This window comes from Bombyx mandarina, chromosome A1 (genome assembly GCF_030267445.1).
Source record: "Bombyx mandarina strain Sakado chromosome A1, ASM3026744v2".
NCBI classification, from domain to species: domain Eukaryota; kingdom Metazoa; phylum Arthropoda; class Insecta; order Lepidoptera; family Bombycidae; genus Bombyx; species Bombyx mandarina.
Window position 1 is genome coordinate 19,509,847 of NC_143234.1, and position 25,288 is coordinate 19,535,134.

At 37.3% G+C, this 25,288-nt stretch overlaps 2 protein-coding genes and 1 non-coding gene across 3 annotated transcripts in view; 2 read left to right on the forward strand and 1 right to left on the reverse strand.

Annotated features, from left to right (window-relative positions):
* Positions 1 to 9,435, forward strand: part of UBL3 (ubiquitin like 3) — a 155,420-nt gene extending 145,985 nt beyond the window's left edge. Inside the window, exons 3-4 of the mRNA XM_089739311.1 lie at positions 4,783 to 4,950; positions 6,984 to 9,435. Coding sequence (XP_089595437.1) covers positions 4,783 to 4,950; positions 6,984 to 7,048 — 233 coding nt within the window. The 3' untranslated portion in view covers positions 7,049 to 9,435. The remainder of the gene's footprint in view (positions 1 to 4,782; positions 4,951 to 6,983) is intronic.
* TRNAT-UGU (transfer RNA threonine (anticodon UGU)) lies at positions 2,865 to 2,937 on the forward strand. Its single transcript has one exon. It is a non-coding gene; the product is annotated as a tRNA-Thr (tRNA).
* A 3,319-nt stretch (positions 9,436 to 12,754) lies between the features above and the next one.
* On the reverse strand, positions 12,755 to 24,892 carry Polr3C (RNA polymerase III subunit C). The gene is made up of 11 exons (XM_089739307.1): positions 24,548 to 24,892; positions 23,299 to 23,423; positions 22,061 to 22,190; positions 21,220 to 21,424; positions 20,165 to 20,257; positions 19,234 to 19,401; positions 16,260 to 16,407; positions 15,473 to 15,593; positions 14,846 to 14,917; positions 13,942 to 14,109; positions 12,755 to 13,504 (listed from the first exon to the last, which is right to left on the reverse strand). The coding sequence occupies exons 1-11, from the start codon at positions 24,692 to 24,694 to the stop codon at positions 13,367 to 13,369; spliced, it is 1,515 nt and encodes a 504-aa protein (XP_089595433.1). The 5' UTR covers positions 24,695 to 24,892; the 3' UTR covers positions 12,755 to 13,366.
* Positions 24,893 to 25,288: the final 396 nt, after the last annotated feature.

Here is a 25,288-nt window from a genome sequence, read left to right on the forward strand (position 1 = left end):
TAACGATTATTATATGACTTCCAATAACGGCCCTTATTCTTGAGGAGTAAGAAAGAGAACTCTTCATACAAACCTAAAAACATACTCTTAACTCGATGGTACCGAATCGGAATCGCGACCAACCGAGAAGATCCGGCGAGAACCTCAGTGGACTGTAGTGCATGTTATTAACTTTCTACCCTTTACATTTGGAAGTGAAACAATACGTTCATTTTAGGTGATAAGGAACTTCCGTCCACAATGTAGCCGTGTCTAACAATCTTCTCGAAATAAGTTGATTTAAAAAAAGATCTAAGGAAAGGAAACGTTGAGTGCTTGTCATTTTTTACTATCGACACAAAGAAAACTTAAAACATAAAGAATGTTCAACAAAGAACAAAACGATCGCATCATAATTTTTTATTTTTTATTTAATGGGGGAATAAATTTTATAGTCTGTTCTTTAATGTAACATCATATTATGCGTTCATTAAGGAAAACAAATTTAATAATCTCCTTTGAAATTTTGATCAGTCAGGAGTATTAAATATTCAAAATGTAAGATATGAAAGTTACACCTAATAAGGCTGAGCCAATAAGTTTTGTTGAATTTCGCGCTTATCACAATTTCAGAATTGCCTGGATGATGTTAGAATTAGTCGAGAATACGTCAGAAGTTCTAATAGTTTTGTTAATTTTCGTTAAAGTAGCTAAAAGATTAATTTATCAATTTTAAAAAGATCCCTCGACGACTTTTTCTACCAATCAACCAAATGTAATGTGTAGAGAATTATGGTACGTACTGTACCATATAAACACACACATATACCACAAACACATGGTTTTATATCGTCGATTTCACGAAATATTCGGGGCACATTCCTCACTTTGCATTACCGCCATGACTATTTCCTGTGTGTATATTTTTCATTACCGCAATAACAACATGTACCCGTACCTACTTGAGTGAATACAGTACGTAAGTAATATTTTTCCTTAACTTGACTAATCGGTTTCTCTTTATTTATTGGCAAGTTTCGTTGTGACGAAAAACGATTGAGTACACTCTGTACGTGTGGATATTAAAAAGCATTTAATTAAGTGCCTTGTCATTTAAGGCAAAGTAGAAGGTACCAGACCGCTTGGAAGGTTGCCCACGCGATGGACCGACCGAGTCAAGTCGGCAGTTGGCGGTTGTTTACATGAGCGTACAGGGCTCACCACAGACCGGGAGTCTTGCTTGGGGAATGGCGATTGCGCAGTGAAGCATAACATCTGCCTACGGCAATGATACTGATTTACGACCACGGCCGCTCTGACAAGAGTGATTATACAAATAAGAACAATTAAAAATAACGATGTTTGCAAGCACAAAAATAAAATGTTTTTAAAAACACGCTCCGTTATTCAAAAAATATATATTCTAACGTTAACTTTCTAAGAGTTTCAAAATTATGCAGTATATAATTTAAAGTCTTATTGAAATTAAATTAAAATTGATTTATAGCAGTAGGCAGCCGCCTAGTTCTTGCCATTTTGGTGGTCCGTGCCGTATGCTGCTCAGCTGCCAATCATTGCAATAATAAAAAATAATACAATGTTAGGATTACTGATCCACATAAACTGTTAGCTTATTCTCAAAACGACGGACCGAAATAAATCTATCTATCTATCTTCTATATATGTATATAAAAATGTCTCGCTAAAACTCGAGAACGGTTGGACCGATTTGGCTAATTTTGGTCTTGAATTATTTGTGGAAGTCCAGAGAAGGTTTAAGGTAAAAGGTAGATAAATATGAAAATGCTCGGAATAAAATAAAAATAACAATTTTGTTTTCCCTTTGATGTGTCCCCCGTCGGACGGATTCCTTTTGTTTGTTTTACGACTAAGTTTATTTTATACAAAAGTTTAAGTTTTTTATTTATCGATTGAGGCACTACGAAGTCTGCCGGGTCAGCTAGTTTTAAATAAAATGTGGTCTAGCTTCATTGCGCCCTCCAAAGCGATGTGTTACAATCGCGACGTGTTAAAAAAAGGGTAATTAGCCGCCGCATGCACGACCTCGTTCGTTGATTGGCGTTGTACGAGGTCAGTTACCACGTGCGCTGACTGGCATCACCACGCAGAACTCGCCTTTTTACAGAAAATGAGTCTAGTTGCCTTCGATTGTAGAATTTGGAATCTACTTCTTTTTTTTATTGCCCTTGTTAGAAGACGAGCATACGGCCCATCTGATGGTGAGTGGTTTCCGTCGCCCATGAACTTCAGCAATGCCAGGGGCAGAGCCAAGCCGCTGCCGAACTTGAAGTTTGATTGAGAATACGTGACATTAAATCGGTGACATTTATTTTGATGGGGACATTGCTGGTGGCCTGGAGGTCTTCCAGCTGTACTGAGATGCGTGAGGGAAAAAGCTCGGCCGAGCGCTTAATTGGTATACCTGGAATGCTCAAGAAGACAGTCCTAGAGAAACATTTTTATAACTGGTGGTAGGACCTCTTGTGAGTTCGCACGGGTAGGTACCACCACCCTGCCTATTTCTGCCGTGAAGCAGTAACGCGTTTCTGTTTGAAGGGTGGGGCAGCCGTTGTAACTATACTGAGATTAAACCTTACAACTCATATCTAAAGGTGTGTGGCGGCATTTACGTTGTGGATGTTTATGGGTTCCAGTAACCACTTAACACCAATTGGGCTGTGAACTCGTCCACCTATCTAAGCTAGAAAAAAAAACAGGCATAGCCAAAATTAGATTAAATTTTCAAATTGCTTATTAAGAGAGCAAAGCTAAGGGAGTAAGTTTATAACAGCGCCATATGTTACTTTTAAGTTATTCGACAAAACTCTTTGTTAAGCTCCATATTTATAAAACCTTGCGTGTAAGCCTCCATAGCTCAGGGGTTAGAGCACTGGTCTTGTAAACCAGGGGTCGAGAGTTCAAATCTCTCTGGGGGCAGTTAATATAGAGAAATCCTTTTTTATATTTAATTCGATCTACCTTAAGAAATGTAACCGATTTAGTTTTAGCAAAAATCGCTTTTATATATATTTATGGCTTTCTTCCTCTAGAATATCCATCTACATTAGAACGTTTACATTAACTGTTTAAATAAATATGATGGCATAATTATTTAATTTTGTAAATAGCCCTAATAATGACAATTAAAATTTCTAGTTTAAAAGTTAAGATTACGAATATCCGCCTTTATATTTTGCATATACAATGTGTCCGTGCACCAGTGTTAGAGATTTAAGGGGGGTAAAATATGAGGATTTTTATCGACAAATCACTATCCCAATTTTCCATACTAGAATGGCAGCCATTTTGTTTTTTTTGACTTCGCAGCTCAGACGCCGGCACTGATTTAATCATTGCTATCGATGTAGACGTCTTAGGAAGACGACAGAGGTTTCATTTGAAAGCTAAAATTGTAGGCAATCAGTTTATGATACATTTTATTCAATATAATATATTTTTCACAAAATAACAAATAGGTATTAATAAAATAAAAATAAATAAAATTTATTGCATTTTTTTTGTTTTTTATTTTTTTCATGAAAACTAACCCTGTCAAGCTACTTTTTTTAAATAATTTTCTCATAATGCAGGATATTTTCATTAAAATAATCTTTACATCAAAGCCATAAGTAAGATAGTTCAAAAGTTGTCATGGTTTAAATATAACCCTAAAAACTTAAATAAATAACACGTGTCAAACAATAGACTCCAGACCCCAGATTTCAGGTATAATTCCATGGGCATGTCTTCAGACAACTTTTACAGTGATACCCAATAGCTTTCAGCACAAGTTCTCGGTGAATGTATGGTTTGGAATGATATATCTTAATTGGGCCTCTTATTTGGCCCGCTACATTGAATGGCCCAAGATTTTTGGAATTCTAGCAAACTGAATATCAAGACGCATTATATGAATTACCACTGACTTATATAGGACAAGAATGATACTCCAATTAGCAATCGTCCCACCTCGTCCAATCCATGTCGGATAGGTGTCATTTAAATAATTTCTTACATTGACCGCAAAATGTGCCGGAACTCCCATCCAATTGTCACGGACGATCTATGAAAGCAATTTTCAACTGACTTTTTGTAACTTACCACCACCCCGCCTATTTCTGCCGTGAAGCAGTAATGCGTTTCGGTTTGAAGGGTGGGGCAGCCGTTGTAACTATACTTGGGACCTTAGAACTTGTATTGGCGCATTTGCGTCGTAGATGTCTAGGGGCTCCAGTAACAACTTAACACCGGGTGGGCTGTGAGCTCGTCCACTCATCTAAACAATAAAAAACTTAAAAAAACCTACATAATATGTAATTACGTTACTTGGACGCGTAGTTCTAGATAATTTCGATTGATCTAATGGCTAGTGACGTCACGATCTAAGTACGTTCCTCAGCTGTCACTCTTTGACTTAGTCTTTGTTAAAGAAATATAGTATTCGGAGTATGTATGTACCTACTTTAAGTTCTTTGTTTGGTTCAGCCTTATGGAAGACAATACAAAGTCGTAACTTTTGGAATGCTAATTATTACTATTACAATTAAATTTTGAATTAACACCAAATCAATTGTGAATTTACTTGTAGCGGTTATGATTTTGTTTTTTGCCCTGGGCAATAAAAAAAATCTGGGCCTATGGGCAATCTACCAACAAAAGCATTCCCAATGAGGGTTGACGTCTGCCAAAACATTCACAGCTATGAATACGAGGGCATATGATGAGAACGATAGGGCTGTGATAACGATATTAAAGTAATGTTGGTGTTGTTTTTGTTTCCAGCTGACTGGGCAACGGAATGCGTGTCTCGCGCCGAGATCCTGCGACTGATCTACCAGGGTCGCTTCCTGCACAGCTCGGTGACTCTGGGCGCTCTCGGCCTGCCCCTAGGGCGCACCACGGTCATGCACCTAGTGCCGCGCGAACACCTCCCGGAGCCTAACTCTCACGGTCAGTAATTACGTGCCTTAACCACATTTGAATAGGAGGTCATATTTAAATGAAAGCAGCTGTGATTAGGGTAATTACTACTGGTGGTAGGATCTCTTGTGAGTCCGCACGGGTAGGCAATGCGTTTCGGTCTGAAGGGTGGGGTAGCCGTTGTAACTATACTGAGACCTTAGAATTTAGATCTCAAGATGTGTGGCGCATTGACGTTGTAGATGTCTATGGGCTCCAGTGACCACTTAACACCACGTGGGCTGCGAGCTCGTCCACCCATCTAAGCAATAAAAAAAAGGTTTTTTGTTTTTGTTTATACCGGTCACGCAGGCTGCGACTATCGGATGATTGCACGAAAAACATTGGTTTGTTGAGAGTATTACTCGCGCGCCATCTACCCGTACCTTGATGGTACTAGGAGAGACACTTTATCCGAAATGTCACTACCAAATTTCATCGCAAACGGATCAATAGTTTATGAATTCAAAGAGGATAGATAACAAATACAAACATTTATTTCGATATTGGAATATAAGAATAAGCTCAAAGTTGTAATTCTAAAATTTCATATAATAATCAAATTATTTTTAGTAATGCCTTCCTTTAGATGACGGCCATTGTTTTCGTAGTTAAAATAGTAATAATAACATATTCTTCATTACGGACATTTATTTAAAAAAAAATCTTAAACACTAAAGCATATTTTGTTGACAGAAGTACGATGGAATTAAAATCGAATGCGATCCTTGTCCTATGCTCATATACCCTTAGCCTGCCTTCCTCCTTTCCCGTCAAAATTGTAAGTGAATTTTAAACAAAAAAAAAAGGAACCTAAAAACAAGTGGGTAGTTCACGATTCGGTAGTACCGGATGGAACGGGACCGCTTCCGAAGTCGGATCAACGTTGACCTGTTATTATTGACCTATTATTATTGACCTATATATTATATAAAATATATCATCATGTCTTAACCGTCGGAAGCGGTTTTGTTACAACCGATCGAATATTTGTAGTACGTAAAAGATAATCCTCTATATCATCTGGTGGTAGAACCTCTTGTGAGTCCGCACGGGTAGGTACCACTATCCCGCCTATTTCTGCCGTTAAGCAGTAATGCGTTTCGGCTTGAAGAGTGGGACAGCCGTTGTAACTATACTTGAGACCTTAGAACTCATATCTCAAGGTGGGTGGTGCATTTACGTTGTAGATGTCTATGGGTCCCGGTTACCACTTAACATCAGGTTGGCTGTGAGGTCGTCCGTCCATCTAAGTAATTAAAAAAAATGCATTATTATTTGATGAGTTTTGAAGGTAGATGGAAATAACCGAATGTGATATGCAGATCGGGTAGCGCTCATTCTGAGATCTGTTTTATTATGCCATCACAGACGAGTTCTCGGCGAGTTAACCGTCTCCGACCCTTACTCGATGAGTGATACTAAAAGATCAGAACAATAGTAATAAGCGGTTGATGAAATGGCTGCGACTCGGGAAGTTAATTTGAACTTTTAGAAATTATAGCCCTCTATAGCAGGGGTGGCCAACTTGATTAGAACCAAGATCTACTGTTTACTGATGTAAAACACTACAATCTACTAATGACATTTCTTGAAATTTAGCGAAACAATGTAGTTCAGTATACACAAATAAGTAGTATATTTTTTATTTATTGAAAAGATTAGCATAAAGCTGAAATTATAGATTAAAACAGAACGGACCAGAACAGATTATGTGGAAGAGAGAATAAATAATTTGACGTAATGTAAATGATACAAGATGAAGATGATGCGTGCAGCAATTGGTTGCCCAGTCTGTTCTATGTATTTATTTATTTTTTTGTCTTGTCACGATCGACTGAACTAATAGCCACGATCGACCGGTCGATCGCGATCTACCGGTTGATCACCCCTGCTATATACAAGTAGATACGTCGTGGGCACATTTTGAAGTGCTAATTGACGATCTGATACTCTAGTAGCAATGTGTCAAGATTGTATCTAGAAGCCACGGTTAAATATTTTGATTTTTTGTTCAATTTCAGATCAACGACAGAAAAGTAAAGGTGGTTCAAGCAGTTGTTGTTCGGCGTCGTGTTGCATATTGTAATGGACGATTGTAAAAGCGAAAAGGCAATACGTGTGCAGCGATCGGTGCGAGCGAGACGGCGACAGGGCCACACCAAGGACTCATGTGTTCAGTGATATAGACGCCAGCATCCAATGACCCCTAAGCCCTCATTCGCACGGGCGTTTTAAAAACGTCGCGTTAAAACTCGGCGTTGGCGCTTTTATAACGTTCTCGATGTAACGTAATCTGTAACGCCCAACGCTTGGCGCTCAAAATGCAACACTGCGCGATAAAAAAGCGTCGCGTATTAAAAGCGCTGACTAGGAAATGCATCTGTTCTATTTGAACGCTTTTTTAACGCGCGCTTAAAAAAACTCCCGTTCGAATGAGGCCTTAATGTATTAAATCTGGGCACGAAATTAAATCGATACATACGGTGCTATAAAGTCACTTATGCAATTTTTGTTAACACTGAACCGAGTATGAGAAAATACATTTTTTAATAGTTTTTATTAGTGAGAACGAGAGAGATGTTTGCTTTTACTGATGAAGTTTGTAGTTTTTTTTTTTTTTATTGCCTTTGTAGGCAGACGGGCATACGGCCCACCTGATGGTGAGTGGTTACCGTCGCCCATGGACTTCAGCAATGCCAGGGGCAGTTTATATATTATCATTTTATTTCTATAGCCTAGCAGAATTATATCAGAATTATATAATAATAAGCTGTTGAATTTTCCAACGTTTCTCCGGAAAAATTACATAATTTGCATGAGTGACGTTATCGCACCGTATGATTATTTAAAAAAAACCACGTAGTTTTACAATTCGATAATTAATTTCGGCACAAAACCGACCAAACGAACGCACATCACTAGACGGAAGCTCCAATGACCATCAATCTAGCTAGGCTGTATCGTTGGTGTTTATTGGTGGGGAATCGCTACTAGCGCCGCGGCTCGTTTAGGGATCGAAACTATCTTTAATCATATTAAAAATTATTTAGTAGTTATTCGATGTACGTATTCGACACGCAAGTTAAAACGCATAGATTTTTCCGGATGGTTCCTACATTAACAAAAAAAAAACGTTACTATCTAACTTTGAGTAGGTACCCGGCCGCTGATGTCGTTCATAATTAATTCATTAGTATTATAATTATTTAGATCGTCTTAAATGAATTTATAAGAAAGTTACAACGGAGATAATTTATAGATAAATAATAATGAAATGACAAATTATTTAATTGAGAAAGCAATATGAAGCGTGTACATTTTCATTTTCTTAACTGCATTGTAAATAATTGAATAGTTTTATTAATAATTATATTATTGTGAGTACGTTTTTCGGGACTTTGTGATAGGCTCATGCAATATGTTCGATTTGTTTTATATATGTAATATATATAAAAAAATATGTATTGTAATTATCCCGCGTACTACTCTAGTTGTTGGCTCACGGTTCGTTGTCCGTACACGGTGTTTACTCGGAGGAAACATGTTTGTGGTTACACGGCGACCGCTTCACAACTCGAACTAATCGAAATAATAATAATAAAGTATACATCCGGCACTAGATACAGTTAATGTTGCTATTAAGTAAATACATTTATGTATTAGAGAATTCGAGAACATTCGGGCTACGAAGAAAATTGTATGTGAAAATGTATTGTTTTCGTGCTGTTCACGACCGTTACCAGAGATTTAAAATAAAAAAAAACACGCGCTAATGTAAATACGAAAGCTTTTTATATATTAATTAAATATTACACATCACACGTTATAATGTAGAATATAAAATTTTACTATTTTTAATTTCGCATTTTAATATTACTATTATTATGTTCTTATGTATTATTCTTTTTTGAACATGTTTTTCATCTAGATTTGAAATTGTTTGGCTTAGCCTCAATATTATTTTGTTTTAAGCCCATTAATTTGAATTTCTTGGTAAATTTGTATTTGTTTTCCTTTCTTTTTTTTATAAATTTTCCGACGCAATCTTAACTTTGAAAATACGTATTTATAAAAAGTACAAATGAAATTATTTTACAAAAAGAAAACATGAATTGATCTCGATTCTTAAACTAATCGAGCAATATTCTGATTTCTCTAAAAAAAGGGTACATTATTTGCATGATGTTTTAACCCGTTAATACAATTTATCTTATAAATAATAATAAAATCATTAAACAGCCATATAACCGACTGAAGATGATCTTGCCATTCAAAATTAAAAATCTAAAGTTGAATCTAAAAGAGTGAATGCAATTAAATTATTATTTTTATTACGAATTCGTTTACTGGTGTACTTTTGATCCGTATGAATGACATTAAAATTTGGTTGCACTGTTTCAGTTGCTGTATGTATGTATTTGTTAAGTTGTGTTAATTATATTTTAGTTTACAAATAAATACGATTTAAATTTTGTTTTGACTTTTATTTTCCTTTTTTTATAGATGGCGCTGTTATCAATTCTGCACGTTGTAAAGCTTAGTGTTTTTCGCTTTTGTTTGTCTTGCTGAATAAAATTGGCTTTTATAAATATATTTCAAGTGTCTAGTCGAGTGTAGTAGACGAATATATTATTAGGTTAAGGCGATATCGTAAGGTCTTCGCGGTAATGTTAAGTGTAATAACAAAAAAAAATACTCGTAAAGTTTATAGATAATAAATGTACAGTTAGTTTATTGGCAATTAATTCGATTTATGTTATCTATAGTAGTTTTCGGAAACGTCATTATTGAACTAAGATGTTTTACAATAAATTAGTGACAGGCCAATTTTTATCTTTAGAATATGATTGGTGACTACACTAGTAACCGTAGAAATTAAATATTGAATATAAAAAGGCTTATAATGGAAAACTATAATATGTGCACAAATTTTTTGAAATTGGCATAAATAAGAAAGTCATTTTTTACGATAATTTACTATGAAATCATGTTTATGTATTATAATTAACGTATGGTTGACCTGTATTAAATTGGTTGATTGAATTGAAATCCAAACGGACCTGTACTTAAATTAGAAATTATTTTAAATGTGGTAACATTTAATTAGAGGTGGCGTTCGAAAGCAAATACTTTATTTACACTTAACACATAGTTTCTTTATGTTCTCTTTGTCAAAAGTAGTGGATATGAGCCAGATAGTACATATAACATGTTATAATCCTAAATCTGTGTTCGAATCGATATCGTTTTGTTAGTTATTGATTACACTTTTGTTTCTAATTTTGTCAACGGCTCTCACATTTCAATATGATACATAAAAATGGTCAAAAAATTAAAAGCTCTAATTACAAACTCATTACATTTATGTAAATGTAGTCAAAATTTAATTATTTTGAGACGATATTACCGAGATGCGGTTATAATTATCGAAACGATTTCGTTTATATGATTTTGTCAATGTCACTTTTGATAAACGTCAAGGTGGACGGTTATAGCGCTATAGATAAAGCGTAAACATTGTATTGTAATGTTTACGAAATGATCTTTTTTTATTATTTATTGCCCTTGTAGGCAGACGAGCACACGGCCCACCTGATGGTGAGTGGTTACCGTCGCCCATAGACTTCAGCAATGCCAGGGGCAGAGCCAAGCCGCTGCCTACCGCTTAATACTCTCCACAAGCCTCGTTTGAAGAAGGACATGTCATTGTCCTCATGGCTCCTGACACAATAGGAATAAATATTATAGCCCAATGTAACTTTAAACTTCGGGTTGGGCTGGCTTCGCTTGACGGGCTTCCGTAATATGGCGTTACTAAAATAATGATGGTTTACGCTTAGCCCAGTAATTGAATATTGTTGTTTTTTTCGGCTAGAAGTTTATTCGTGTTTCGATTTCGGGTACGTACATTCGGAATTTTAACAAAATTCGATTCTTTAACAGGCTTCAAAACGATAAAGAGACTATTTCTTACTCGGGTCGTGTGGTTACTGTCTTGAATTTCGCTGCGAAATCGACTTGATTTGATCTTATTCCCCGATAGGCATGGTGATAATAATGTTTCCGCGCTTGTTCTTAATGTTTTCTATTACATGTAGTAAACAAAGATTCAGTCGCTGCTAAGAAATAGCACTACACTATTTGCAACAAGTAGGTTATATGTCATTTTGTAGGGAGCGCTTGCGTGAATTCTAGAGCAAGATGGGAAACCGGACCGCTTTTATTATGTACAATTGCCACACTCTCAAGACTCGGCTGGACACACACAAGTGACGTCATTTGGGGTCAAACAAAGGGCGAGCTGATTGAGCATCAAAATTACCGATTCGCTGCATATAAATAAAATCATACGTTGTGATTAGAGTTTAGCTTGACGCTACAATTATTGGATTTCATTGCTGCTTTTAATTCGTGTTCATTAAGCTTCCGTAATCCATCACAGCGCAAGTGACTACGTTTCCTACCCTACCAGCGTATAGGAATTATAGTAATTTACCTTTTGAATTAAGTAATATTTCTTTAAAATGTTCTTTAGATTGTTTTATTATATATGTCAGGTTGGCCATTTGTACAGCAGGTATAAACTCGATGTAGCGCGCTTAGTACTTATTTATAGTACCTAATATCGATAAAAATATTTTTTGATTAATCTCAGGTGAAGTTTTCTCATAATATAATATAGTTTTAATTAAAAGGTCAATATTTGAATTGTTTTTATGAGTAACATTAATTTAGACTGTGGTCTTTAATGTATATATATTTTTTTAAATATAGATAAAATTTTAGTACACTATTAGCTTCATGTTAATATTAATCTGAACGACCGTTGCATTATTGACATATTTAAAAATAAAAATACGCTTATTATAGGAAAATTGTTTAGAAATATTTCGTTTTAATTAACGGTAAGTACAAAATAATATATCAATTGTCACATCGTCATTAATAATTTTGAATTTAAGAAAGTATTTTTGGTATAATTTTCGTGTTATGAAAAAAAAAAGTTTTATTTTAGCTTAAATTATTTTCTAGTATGCAACGGTCAATATTGTAATGATAATAATAAATAATATTAATAGGTGTCACTGTATAACAGGTATGTAACTACGTACTAACATATTCTATATAATTGTTAATATTAAATTAATTATAATGAACGTTGATTATTTCTTATTATTGTATCGTTTTAGTTTGAATTATAAAGATCCGACCACAAATTATCGATCCAAATTCAAATTATCGATATCGATCAATCTTAGGAAGATTAATCAATTTCTTATAATGCTACTTACAATGAAATACGGTAAATGTTGCCATAAATTATAAACATAATTTCTACATAAAGTAGTTTCAGTGATTACTTTTTTTTTCATTCTTTATTAGAGCCATACACCTATTAGGTTAAGTCTGCTACGTGATTACTTAAAAATAATACTTTTTTAATTGTTAAAATGAGATGCGAGGAAGGCGGATTTAATTTTCAATATTTCCTTAGTTTTTGGAAACAGAATAAAGATTGAATTAGCGCACAGAGATCGGTCGTTCTCAATGCTGTTTTTTTTTTTTTTGTAAAATGTAGTTTAATGTTATACTTAATGTTAATGTAACACTCAGTGCGAAATTAGAAATTCGAAGACTTGTCGTCGGATCTTTCGTTTAAATTCACGCTTGCAATTTTTGTTTCGTATTTAGCCAATTACCTACATTATGTAGTATCAATAATTAATTTATCCAATACGTAATTTTATTTTAACGACTTAAGTTTTGGACGGGGTCAAATAAAAGTTAAGAATAAAAATACAAGTTTTATTAATTTATATTAACGCTTAAAAAATATTTAACAGTCTTAACAGTTTAGAAATAATTAGAAATACGAAAACACTTTTTATGTTTGTTTACAGAGTCATATCATAAATAATTAATCGATAAAGCCCTTTAGCGCTCGATAAAAAGAAATCGGTTATCTGTAAAGTCGGTTTACTGACGATAGTTGAACATGACAACGTCATAAGAAAATACTGATGGAATGGTTTCATTTTTCAATTTTAATTTTATTTGTTTGATAGATACTTTGTATGGACAATTGACACCACATTCACTTTTCACTGATCTTCATACTTGACGAAAAAATGTAAATAAATGTATTATTGTATAGCAGCTGTCCACGTGGATGCATCGCTCACTCAAGTAGGAGGAGAGAGACAGATGTCGAACGCTGCCGAACGCGGAGGCCGATTGTGCCTCTTTGTCGCTCGTTGCGCGCTCTCGCTTGCACTTCAAGCCTTAAATGGAACGCCTCAGAGCGAGGTAACGCCGCATGAGTCATGTTTTTCCGTGCGTGCAGCCGGCTCCTTCGAATTATAAGACGTTGTCACGTCAAAATGTTTTTTGTATAAAACAGCATTCAATGCGTATACATAAAGTACCACTTGAGTATAAATAGATTTTTATCGATTTCTAATTCAGCGGCGCTGAGCTGTTTGAGTCGTTTCTCGACGCCCTGCAGTACTGCTAGTTCGGACGGGGTCAACGTTTCTTCAACCTGAAATACGAAGTTCACGTACCTTAATAATATCCAAGAAACCTTTAGAATTGAAAAAAAAAACTTATGTGCATATTCTCACTCGGTAGAAGTGAAACCTTCAAAAATTTTGTCTTCAATATAATGAGACGAATGTGAGGATAACTGTAGGTTTTAGTAAAGATCACAGTGATACAAAATTTGATAATTATTTTACATTTTATTCGTATAATATACTACATAGATTTATTCAGAATGTATTAAGTACGAATGTTAGGTACGAAGCAGAGTACAAAGAGAATCACGAATATAAGAAACACTGTATAATACTTTCTATCTCATTTTCTTCCACGTTAAATCTTATGAATTTATGTGTCTGTCTTTATTCACTGTCGCTTTTTTGTGGGGGGCTGTCCCCTTCCAATAGACCGATGGGGGACGCGAGGGGTCGCACTTACGTCATCGATGTTCTGTTGCGGCTCGGCGCGCAGCCTCATGCCGTGCACTATGCTGCGCACGCGGCGCTGCTTGTCCAACAGCCGCGCGTGGGCCGCCCGCTCGTGGGACGCGCGTCGCAACACGTTGCCCAGAGCCTTGTAGCACATGTCCTGCACTGTGTGTGCCACCTGCCGATAAAGCGTGACGTAGACTGAGTAACGCGGTTTGACGCACATCATTTCGGATCCTCCCGATCCACTAACGGTGCTTTTAGGTATCCCAAGCATCGTTCTCGTCAAACGGCGAAAGGCTCGACGAGTAAATGAACCCACAGACACAGCCTAATGAGTTTCGCGCCGGATCTTCTCAGTGGGTCGCGTTTCCGATCCGGTGGTAGATTCTGCGAAGCACGGCTCTTGCTAGGGCTCGTGTTAGCAACGTCGTCAGGTTTGAGCCCCGTGAGCTCAACTACTAGTTAAGGTTACGCTGAAATGGTCTCTCAAGACCATCAGCTTAGGTAAGGAAAAAAGCGGTTTGACTTGTCGCGGTCGACTTTTATTTATTTATTTTTATACTTAAATATAATCTCAGTGGTCTGAGACTTTTTCAGTGGACTTTTTGGAGGATCCCGAGAAGTTACATCCAACGGCTTTGTTTCATTTTGGCACATTTGTGCACTTTCACAGATACTAAACAGTTTATAAACCACCGTTATTACCTAAAGAAACACTAAATAGACAAAATAAAACAATCACACAACTTCACTCATCGCGTTCCCGCCAAAAAGTCAGATTTGAAAGGGAAACAGTGTCATGGCGGACGTCGCTCGCTGACATTATGACGTTCAGAAACTGAACAGTTACTTAGGAAATTCATTTTTTTTTAATACGTATTGTAATTCAATCAATTATTAATTATACTCACGTCGTGTAGATTAATATGAAACAAATAGACGGCCTTGTTCATGCCACCGGCCGACGCGGTTTTCCTCATTGGCTGAAAAAAATACCTATGTATTAGATGAATTATTAGAAATATAATCTATATTCTATTTACAAACTAATCTGTGCTTTTTATCATTATTGCTTACACCAGTGATATTATATCCATTTATATTAAGTAGTTAACAGAGTTTATAGACATAATGACTTCAATTTTTTTTTTCCTATCTATTCTGATAGCCTTGAGAAGCTATTTCAGCTTCGCCCTAACGTGTAGGTGAGCTCACCGGCCTCAAACCGGAGTGGTGCTAACACTGGCTCTAGCAAGAGCCGTTCTTTGCACTATCTACCACCGGATCGGAAACGCGACCCACCGAGAAGATCCGGCGAGAAACTCAGTGGACTGTGTCTGTGGGTTAATTACCTGTCGCTTGCAACGGGTTCGGTGAGGTCGAAGGCTCATATGGACGCAGTGCTGTCCATATGAGCCTCCGACCCTGCAGATCTTGGCTCTGAGTCCGACGTGAACTGAAGATTTTTTCGAGAGAATCCGCATCAGACGGTAGACGTCAAATTTGAAACCGAAAGAGCCCGGACATACTATACCCACCTGTAAACTAATGAAATGCTCTTCTAAAAGTTTATACGACAGCTCTTTGCATTCCTTGTTCGGTAGCATGGCGTTTTTTTGTACGTCATCCTCTTCTATATATTTCTTGTCGAGAATTATTCTGAAAAAAAAAACAATAATACCGTATAAAACAAAGTCTTCATAGTTATAAATGGGCGAACGAGCTCACGGCTCGTCTGGCGTTAAGGTCGAGAGCCCATGGACATCACGAATATTTAATTTTACACCGGCTGGCTCAAATTCGAACTGGAATACGGAACTACGGATAGGTGGTGGATGCTTTGTTTGATTATACCCTACAATCAATAATATCGCCTCATTAACTAATCAATCGATGAGACAATGAAAATCTGTTACTAAAACTGCTACTCGCCTACCGATACTACTATTTTGTGATATTTTTGGCACAAATCAAACTATTTTTATAATAATTACAGACCTTAAATCGTCGAACCGGTGTGTGACTTTTCATGGAAATGTACCGAGAGAAATGACGTGTGTTTTTTTTTTTATTGCTTAGATGGGTGGACAAGCTCATAGCCCAGCTGGTGTAAGAGGTTACCGTAGCCCATAGACATCTACAACGTAAACGCACCACCCACCTTGAGATATAAGTTCTAAGGTCTCAGTATAGTTACAGCGGCTGCCCCACCCTTCAAACCGAAACGCATCATTGCTTCACGGCAGAAATAGGCGGGGCGGTGGTACCTACCCGCGCGGACCCACAAGAGGTCCTACCACCAGTAAAAAAATAGCAAAGCTTAACCTGAATATCCTGGCGGCCTTGTAGCCCAGTCTCTCCGTGACCAGCCCCTCCAGCAGCGCCAGCAGGCACCCCCGCGCCGCGCCCGCCCCCCGCACGCTGTACCCCCGCCCCCCCGCGTCCGCCCGCACCGTGCCGCACCCGCTCTCCTCTGTCACACGCAACGCACTCTTTTTTTTTCCTGCCTAAGCTAATAAGCTTGAGAGGCTATGTCAGCGTAACGTAAGCGTGTTGCTAACATTAACCCTAGCAAGAGCAGTGCTTCGCAGAATCTACCACCGGATCGGAAACGCGACCCACTGAGAAGATCCGGCGAGAAACTCAGTGGGCTGTGTCTATGGGTCAATTTACTCGCCGAGACCTACGTCGCAAGCGACGGCTCCGGCTAAAACGATGACCGGTGCTTGTGGTGCCTAAAAACACCGATAATGGATCGGGAGGATCCGAAATGACATGTCAGATTCACCATAATTCAATATTACTTCAACTCATAATTTATGAATTTTCAATTGTGCATATGTATATGTATGTGTATCTATCTATCAGCCCATGGACGTCCACTGCTGGACATAGGCCTCCCCCAAGCCTCGCCACAAAGACCGGTCCTGCGCAGCCTGCATCCAGCGGATCCCCGCGAACCTTAATAGGTCGTCGGTCCACCTTGTGGGAGGCCTACCCACGCTACGTCTCCCAGTACGCGGTCGCCACTCAAGAACCTTCTGGCCCCAACGGCCATCTGTTCCGCGAGCAATGTGTCCTGCCCACTGCCACTTCAGTGTCGCAATCCTTTGGGCTATGTCGGTTACCATGGTTTTCCTGCGAATCTCCTCATTTCTGATTTGGTCTCGCAGGGAAACTCCGAGCATAGCCCTCTCCATTGCTCTTTGGGTGACCTTGAGCCTTCTCATAAGGCCCATTGTGAGCGACCACGTCTCAGTGCCATATGTCATCACTGGCAACACACACTGATCAAAGACTTTCGTCTTGAGACACTGTGGTATTTGTGATGAGAAGATTTTACGTAGCTTTCCGAACGCTGCCCATCCGAGCTGGATTCGACGGTTGACCTCTTTTTCGAAGTTGGACTTACCTAGCTGGACAGTGTGTCCCAGGTAAATATACTCGTCAACAACTTCGAGCGTAGAGCCTCCGATCTTTACTGGAGTGGGCGCTACATGAGCATTCAACATAATTTTTGTTTTTTCTTTGTTCATATTTAGACCCACTCGGATAGAAGCCCTACTGAGGTCTTTGAGCATTATACTGAGGTCCTCCATGGTCTCGGCCATAATCACAATATCATCGGCGAACCGAAGGTGAGTTATGTACTCGCCGTTTATGTTGATGCCTAGTCCTTTCCAGTCCAGAACTTTGAAAATATCTTCCAGCGCAGCGGTAAATAGTTTCGGAGAAATAACATCTCCTTGCCTCACGCCCCGCTGCAGAAGGATAGGTTCTGAAGCCCGGTCCTGTACTCGGACTGACATAGTAGCGTTTTCATACAAACACCTCAACACTTCGATATACCGATAATCAATTTGGCACCGTTGGAGAGACTGTAACACGGCCCAGGTTTCAATCGAATCAAAGGCTTTCTCGTAGTCCACAAATGCTAAGCAAAGCGGCAGGTTATATTCCTCGGTCTTTTGTACAATCTGCCGCAACGTATGAATGTGGTCTACGGTACTATAGCCTTTTCGGAAACCGGCTTGTTCGGGTGGCTGGAAGTCATCAAACCTGCGCGCGAGACGGTTCGTAATAACTCTCGAGAACAACTTATAGACATGACTCAGAAGTGAGATGGGTCTATAATTCTTCAAACGAGTATTGTCACCCTTTTTGAAGAACAGTACCACCACACTTCTGGTCCATGCCAGGGGCACTTTCCCATCGAGAATGACGGAATTAAATAAATTTTGTAGGGCCCGAAGGACTGGTTTTCCACCCGCCTTCAGAAGTTCGACGGTAATTCCATCCTCGCCCGGTGCCTTGTTGTCCTTAAGTTGCTTGAGAGCCATTCTAATCTCGCACAGGCTGATGTCGGGGATATCTTCGGTATAGTGTCGGACTAATCTAGCTCTTGGATCCTTTGCTAGATATTCCACGGGTTGTCGAGTAGATGTGTATAGCTGTCCATAGAACTTCTCGACCTCTCTCAAAAGCTCAGGCTTGGATGGCTCAGGTATGTGTATATATATATATATTTCACTGGATTAGTACACCGCACGTAAGGATCTTCTCAGCGGATCGCGATTCCGATCCGGTAGTAGATTCATCCGGGAAGCAGCTGCTCTTGAGTTATTAGGTCTCCTTTGGAGGTGCTCGGGCAGCTGTTAGCAAATCCTACCTCTTCTGGCTGAGCCTTTGCTCGCCCACCTGTCCTGGTGAAACTGGAAAGGCCTCCGGGCCACCAGTAAATCTTCAATCATAAAAGAAAATATTCGTTTCCAAATGAATCTTGTCTACCTGATGTTTGTCTGGATGAGATCGCTCTTAGCGATAACACCTTCAATTGTACTTATTGAAGTGAAAACTTCTTTAGAATCGTTGTGATTTCAAACCGGATGCAACGGAAAAAACGACAGGTAAGAGACACAAATACAAAAATGTGTAGGATGAAGCCAGCAAAGAATGAGACAGATATATACATACTATTTAATACAGCGCCATCTGTGAGATTTTTTAATACTAACGTGTGTATGAAAGCTCTTGTAGTGAATTTTAATTTAGGATTATACGTGAAATTAAAATATCAATTCACAGAGGGCGCTATCTTACAATTATTTACTAATGACAAATTTTTACATATACTTAAGACGTTTAGGATAATTGTATTTTAATTTTGGAAGGTTTCACTTCTACCACGTGTGAATTGCACACATTTTGTTTTTTTATTTTTTTATTTAACGTATCGCATTGTTTTTTTTTTTTTGGGTGCACACTAAAGAATACTCACTTACTCATAAAAAAAACTCACCTAAGACCTTCAGATATTGATCGAAATACTGATTCAAGAGGGGCTTGTCAGCAGCGGCCCGGAGACAAGCCTCCCTCAGTTCCACGGCCGGCACTAAGGTAGACTCTGCAGCCCACGCCGGAGACGTCAGGTACATGTGTTGCAGCATATGACGAAGAAGCTCACCGGCTGGAGAAGAATACAAAATTCACAACTCATCAGAGGAACTCCGAGGATATCAGTCTGTCCGGCTATTCATCTGACAGCAATGCTCGCCGCAAACCTCGTTTTAACAATTACATAAATGTTTGGTTGATGTTGATATATTTTTTTATTGCCCTTGTAGGCAGACAAGCATACGGCCCACCTGATGGTAAGTTGTTACCGTCGCCCATGGACTTCAGCAATGCCATGGGCAGAGCCAAGCCGCTGCCTACCGTTAAGTACTCTCCACAAGCCTCCTTTGAAGAGTGACATGACAGTGACATAGTGCTCGGGAAACACCGTGGAGGGAAGCTTATTCCAAAGCCGGATGGTACGTGGCAAAAAACATCTCTGGAAACGCAGTGGGTCCAGGTAATATGGATGAACTATACCCCGGTGGCGGGCGGTGCGGTGGTAAAAACGAGATGATGGCATCATCTCAAACAATTCCTCAGAGCACTCCCAGCCAGAGATAGCCAGTATTCTCAATTCCTAGGACACTGAAGGCAAATATCAAACCTGTAAAAGTCATAAACTTCTTAATTACAGTAGAGCGTCTTGTGAGCCCGCACAGGTAGGTACCATTCTGCCCCAAAGCAGAGAAAGCAATTGAGTCATAATCTTCTTCATCTACATATGCAAAAACTAATGTTTAGTAGAACAAACAATTTTTTGGATTACCCATGGCATTGCTAACGTATCTCTGTGTCTGCCTCGAAAGACGTTTAAAAAAGAAAACAACATTCACCGTTTTCATCTATTCGTCTTGTGATTGCTTTGATCATGATTTCGTCGCGGATATCCTGATGGAACCTGTCGTAATTAACTTTCCAATACACATCTGAAACAATAACATAAATATCTCAAATTCTTATTTAATAAATCAATATTGACCAATGGCCAATCTGTCAAATATCTTATATTCAAACATTAATTCATGACTCATGTTGCGGCTTTCATATTGGGGTGTCTATGACCATTTAAAATCAGGTAGGCCGTTAACCAGTCTGCCCAGCATGACCAATCAAAGCTCAACAATGCAGCCTCTCACATCATCTTTACATTATATATGATATTCTTCATTTGATTTGGAATTTGAGTATCATTTTCAACAGAGACATCCATAGGTGATGCTCGGACTTATTATTAGGTGGAATGCCAGGCTGTCTTTGACAACAATATCACTGGTTTTCGCAACGGCAACTCCAGTTCATATTCTGTTGTTCTACGAGCAGTATTCAATGGAAAATATAATGTGGATCGTGTTAAAATTACTCATTGAATATCATGTTTAGCAGTGACATACATAGGTGATTCTCGGACTTATTATTAGGTGGAATGCCAGGCTGTCTTTGACAACAATATCACTGGTTTTCGCAACGGCAACTCCAGTTCATATTCTGTTGTTCTACGAGCAGTATTCAATGGAAAATATAATGTGGATCGTGTTAAAATTACTCATTGAATATCATGTTTAGCAGTGACATACATAGGTGATTCTCGGACTTATTATTAGGTGGAATGCCAGGCTGTCTTTGACAACAATATCACTGGTTTTCGCAACGGTATCTCCAGTTCATATTTTGTTGTTCTACGAGCAGTATTCAATGGAAAATATAATGTGGATTATGTTAAAATTACTCATTGAGTATCATGTTCAACAGTGACATCCATAGGTGATGCTCGGACTTATTATTATGGAATGCCGGGCTGTCTTTGACAACACTATCACCGGTTTTCGCAATGGCAACTCCAGTTCATACTCTGTTGTTCGACAAGCAAGATGATATTGAAATTACTCACTATCACTACTTTCAGCTAAATTTCCAGAATTCATAATTTTAATGAGAGCTCGTACATCAATCTCTGGTGTTATAGTTGCGACGGGCACCAGTGTCGGTATCTCGCTGCCTTCCTTCAGCTCAGCTACAGATGCTTGCTGTATGTAACCAGCGGTTATCAGACTTATAAAGATATCTTTTAGTTTCACTATAGTCATGTTCTTTTCCTGGAGAAGAAAGCAATATTTATCAGAATAGCTAAAAGAAATGAATACAAATAATTTGCCTAGTAATAAGGAACATTGTATAAATCAAAATATTTTGTGCTTATGGTTTTTTATTATTGCCCTTGTAGGCAGACGAGCATACGGCCCACCTGATGGTGAGTGGTTACTGTCGCTTATGGACGTCAGACAACTACTACCATAAATTTACGCATTATCAGGTAATCATAGTAATTATAGTACGTGGTATAATATATATTATATTGTAAAGTAATAAACATTTTGAGTAAAATGGGTTCTTTTTAGAATTCCAGATCTTAAAAGGATAAAAAGAAACCGTTATAGAATCATTTTGTTGTTTTTTTCTGTCTGTCTATCTGACAATGGATAACCGAATTTTTTTTGCATATTCCTGAAACTCAAATTTAAAGCAATGTAATAAAGAGGATTAATTATTTATATTGTTGGAGTTATCATGTGCACTGGCCACAAATTAAATTAGGCTTTCTATAAGATTTTCCTTCTACTATCTTATTTATCATATTAAGTGTAAATTGATCCTGCAAATAAACTCAGAAAGCCAGATCTAAATATGCCAATTTAGGGGTGTTACTTATAAAATGGCTATGAACTAAGTACCTTGTCATCTTTATATTTAACAGCAATGGAGACTAATAGCACGGTAGCAGTGGAACATGCCTTTTGCAGCAACTCTTCAATCAATATTTCTGCTTCACTACCGTACTTCGTTTTAATTTGTAGTAAATACCTGAAGAAATTTAACACTAATCATACCAACATTTACTGGTAACTATTTATACCATAGCGGGTAGATAACGGTATACGACAAGTATTACTCAAAATAAACGAAACAACACAGACAGTAAAAGTATAATAACTGTAGATTAATTGGGAAGAAAAAGTCATGAAATCAAATGTGCAAAAGCAATAAGTATTTCCAATGCAAAAGTTTAAAATGGGTCATTTAACCCATTTATGGTATGTTAATAACTATCAAATACAAATTCATTCATCTGCAAAAGTGACTGTTACTTCTTCCTCAACTTTTTATATTATTATACTGTTTTTATGGTTGACACAGATTTAAGAATTTTACAATAGATTAATGGCAATTTGGAATGAGACAATAGATTAATTTCAGCTTCATACAGAGCTATCCCAGTCTCACCAAATACTAACAGTCCAGTTTTGGAACTGCTTACTACCACATTTGAATAATGAGTGACAAACGTAAAATCCATAGTCTGCAACAGATGTAATGCTCTGTGAAGCCAAAATTATCCTACTGTCTCTTCCCAAAGACCAATGCATTTTCTACTGTTGTATACTGGATGTTAAACTAACCTGTAGTTGCTGTATGTAATCAGCCTTAATGTATATTTTAAGAATTAGGATTCCCTGTACTATTAGACTGATATATTTGGAACCCTGATGAAGAGCAAACAAACTTGTTTGTCACATTGTTTTTGCACAATGTGGCAATGGAACCCACAACCCTCAGTACAGCAATCAGGACACAAACTACTTCAGAGTCAATTAAACATATCGACGCTTGAAAGGCAAACGTGACTAAGCGACAATGCGTGAACTTCACAGTAGACTAATTTAAAGTTGAAATACCTGAAAACAAAATTTATATTAACGAATCTAGCTGTAGTCGGTTCTAGCTAGTAGCTGTAGGATTGGAATGATTTTAATAGACCTAGAATTTTTTTTTTTTTGCGTTTCGAATATGGTTATTGCCTATCATTTATGTACAAAGCAGTTATTGTCGCTTAGTCACGTTTGCCTGTCAAGCGTTGATATAATATAAATAAATAAGACCATAATTTAGATCTAATTGATGTGAATAATACCTTGGATATCGAATCATCAAAAGCACATTCTCCGGAATTAATCTGTAATCTGCAATTACTTCATTTGGAGTTGGTTCAAACATTGCCAAATCATACTTCAGTAACGTTCGGAGACTTTCTACCACCTGTAATGTACATTAAGCTTTAAATTGATTAAACTTGAATAGTTTTAAATATTTTTTGTTATAAACCCTATAGCAGATACTGCATTTCAATGTGATGCGCAGAGACTATCAACCAATGCCATTGAAATTTACTTCCACTACTGTTCACGTATAAGGCTAAATAATAGCATTGAGATAATATTAAAACATATTGGCGGTGAGGCATATTGTCTCACTAACCAGTGAGATATCACATCTTGCCTTATTTCTGTTACAAAGCTGTCATGGATTCCAGTTTAATGGGTAGGATAGTCATAATACAATACAAATCGAGACTTATTTTCCAAGAAGGAGGTCACATTCTTAGTGTGATGTCTAAGTGTTGAGTTACTCTGTGTTAGGTGGTGTAGTAACTAAAATGGCCAACTAGGTAGAAAAACTAAGCTATTTGGAGGAAGTTGAAACATAAAAGTAAGAGAGACAGATTATTGTGAAGAACAAAAAAAATTATAAAATTATAATTACATGTTATAGTATGTATGTATGAAATTATTGTATTGAAAAGGATTATAACTGATATAAAAACTGATTGAGACATAAATAAAAGGCACTCTATAGACAAGCATGTTTCCTTAAAGAGATCATATATGAAAGGTCTTCAGTAATTCTCATGTAGACTGTTAGGTAATTCATCAATATATTCAAATAATCAAGATAATATACAATATTCTAAGTTGACTCAAGAACAATATCTTCACTGATGAAATCATAGGAATCATAACATTTAGGATCAATAAGCTAGATGGTATATTGTTGAATAAATAAAAGAGCCACCAACATTGTAACTAATGAAATAATCGCGTGTAATATTTAGGAGATGTTGCAATGTGCAAATTGATGATAATTCACATCTGTACTAAGCTATAGTGACTGAAAAGTTCACATTACGAGAATGATGAAGGATAAATTTATCCTTTATCATTATATCTATTAACTACTGAACAGAACACAAATTTAAATGTTACATTATTTCCGTATAAGGTTTTAAAAAATATACTGTATAACGATATTATTTATTAATTTAATTATGCTGAAATACCGTGCACAGCATAACCTATGAACTTTAGAGTATTTTCGCTATTTACCTTAATTCTGGAAAGACCAGTACTCTTCACTAATAAGGTAATGGGTTTACTGCCATATGTAAATAAATCGTCGCCAACTTTCTGTACATTCTCGCCAAAATATCTCTGGAGAATCACAGAAACAACACGGCCCAGCTGATGTGACATTCTAAATATTAGTTACGGACAAGAATTAAATTAAGAAGTGCCTTTATGCATTATTATTTATTTCATATTAAATAGGAACAGAGTTTTATTTATATCATTTTACATATCGAAATAACTGCATAATGCATTTATAAACACAAAACTTCAAATCGGCATGGTTGAAAGTAGCACAGTTCAGCACACAACACAAGTCACAACACACGCCATAGATTATACACTTAATATATTTGAAATGGCTCATTGAATTTGCCCCTTTTTTATTTGCGGATTTTTTTTCACTTTTAATTATTTGTTCGTTATTTGTTCGCTAATGTTCGAATGCAAAAATTGTGTGTTCGTCTTTTATTTATTTATAATTAATTAAACAAATGATCACCTTTAAGTTGGCCTCCTTACATACTTACTTATCTTTATTTTTAGTGCTCAGATTAATTCATTTTGATCAATTATCGTTTGTTCGACTATTGGTGATTGTTTGATCATAAAAACAATGAAATTCCCAATTATTAATTATTTAAATCTAATAAGCAAACCATCATCACCTCACGCGAACATTACGCATGCGCCGGTTTTGTCAGTCAGCTGCCAATGGCC

What these genes read in the sequence shown, in the direction of transcription:
- Polr3C (XM_089739307.1), bottom strand. Translation starts at nt 24,694, where the DNA reads ATGTCACATCAGCTGGGCCGTGTTGTTTCTGTGATTCTCCAGAGATAT. An exon ending in TTGATGATTCGATATCCAAG is followed by an intron (nt 22,191 to 23,298) that starts GTATTATTCACA and finishes AAATTTCTTCAG; the next exon opens with GTATTTACTACAAATTAAAA. An exon ending in AAGACGAATAGATGAAAACG is followed by an intron (nt 19,402 to 20,164) that starts GTGAATGTTGTT and finishes ATTCTTCTCCAG; the next exon opens with CCGGTGAGCTTCTTCGTCAT.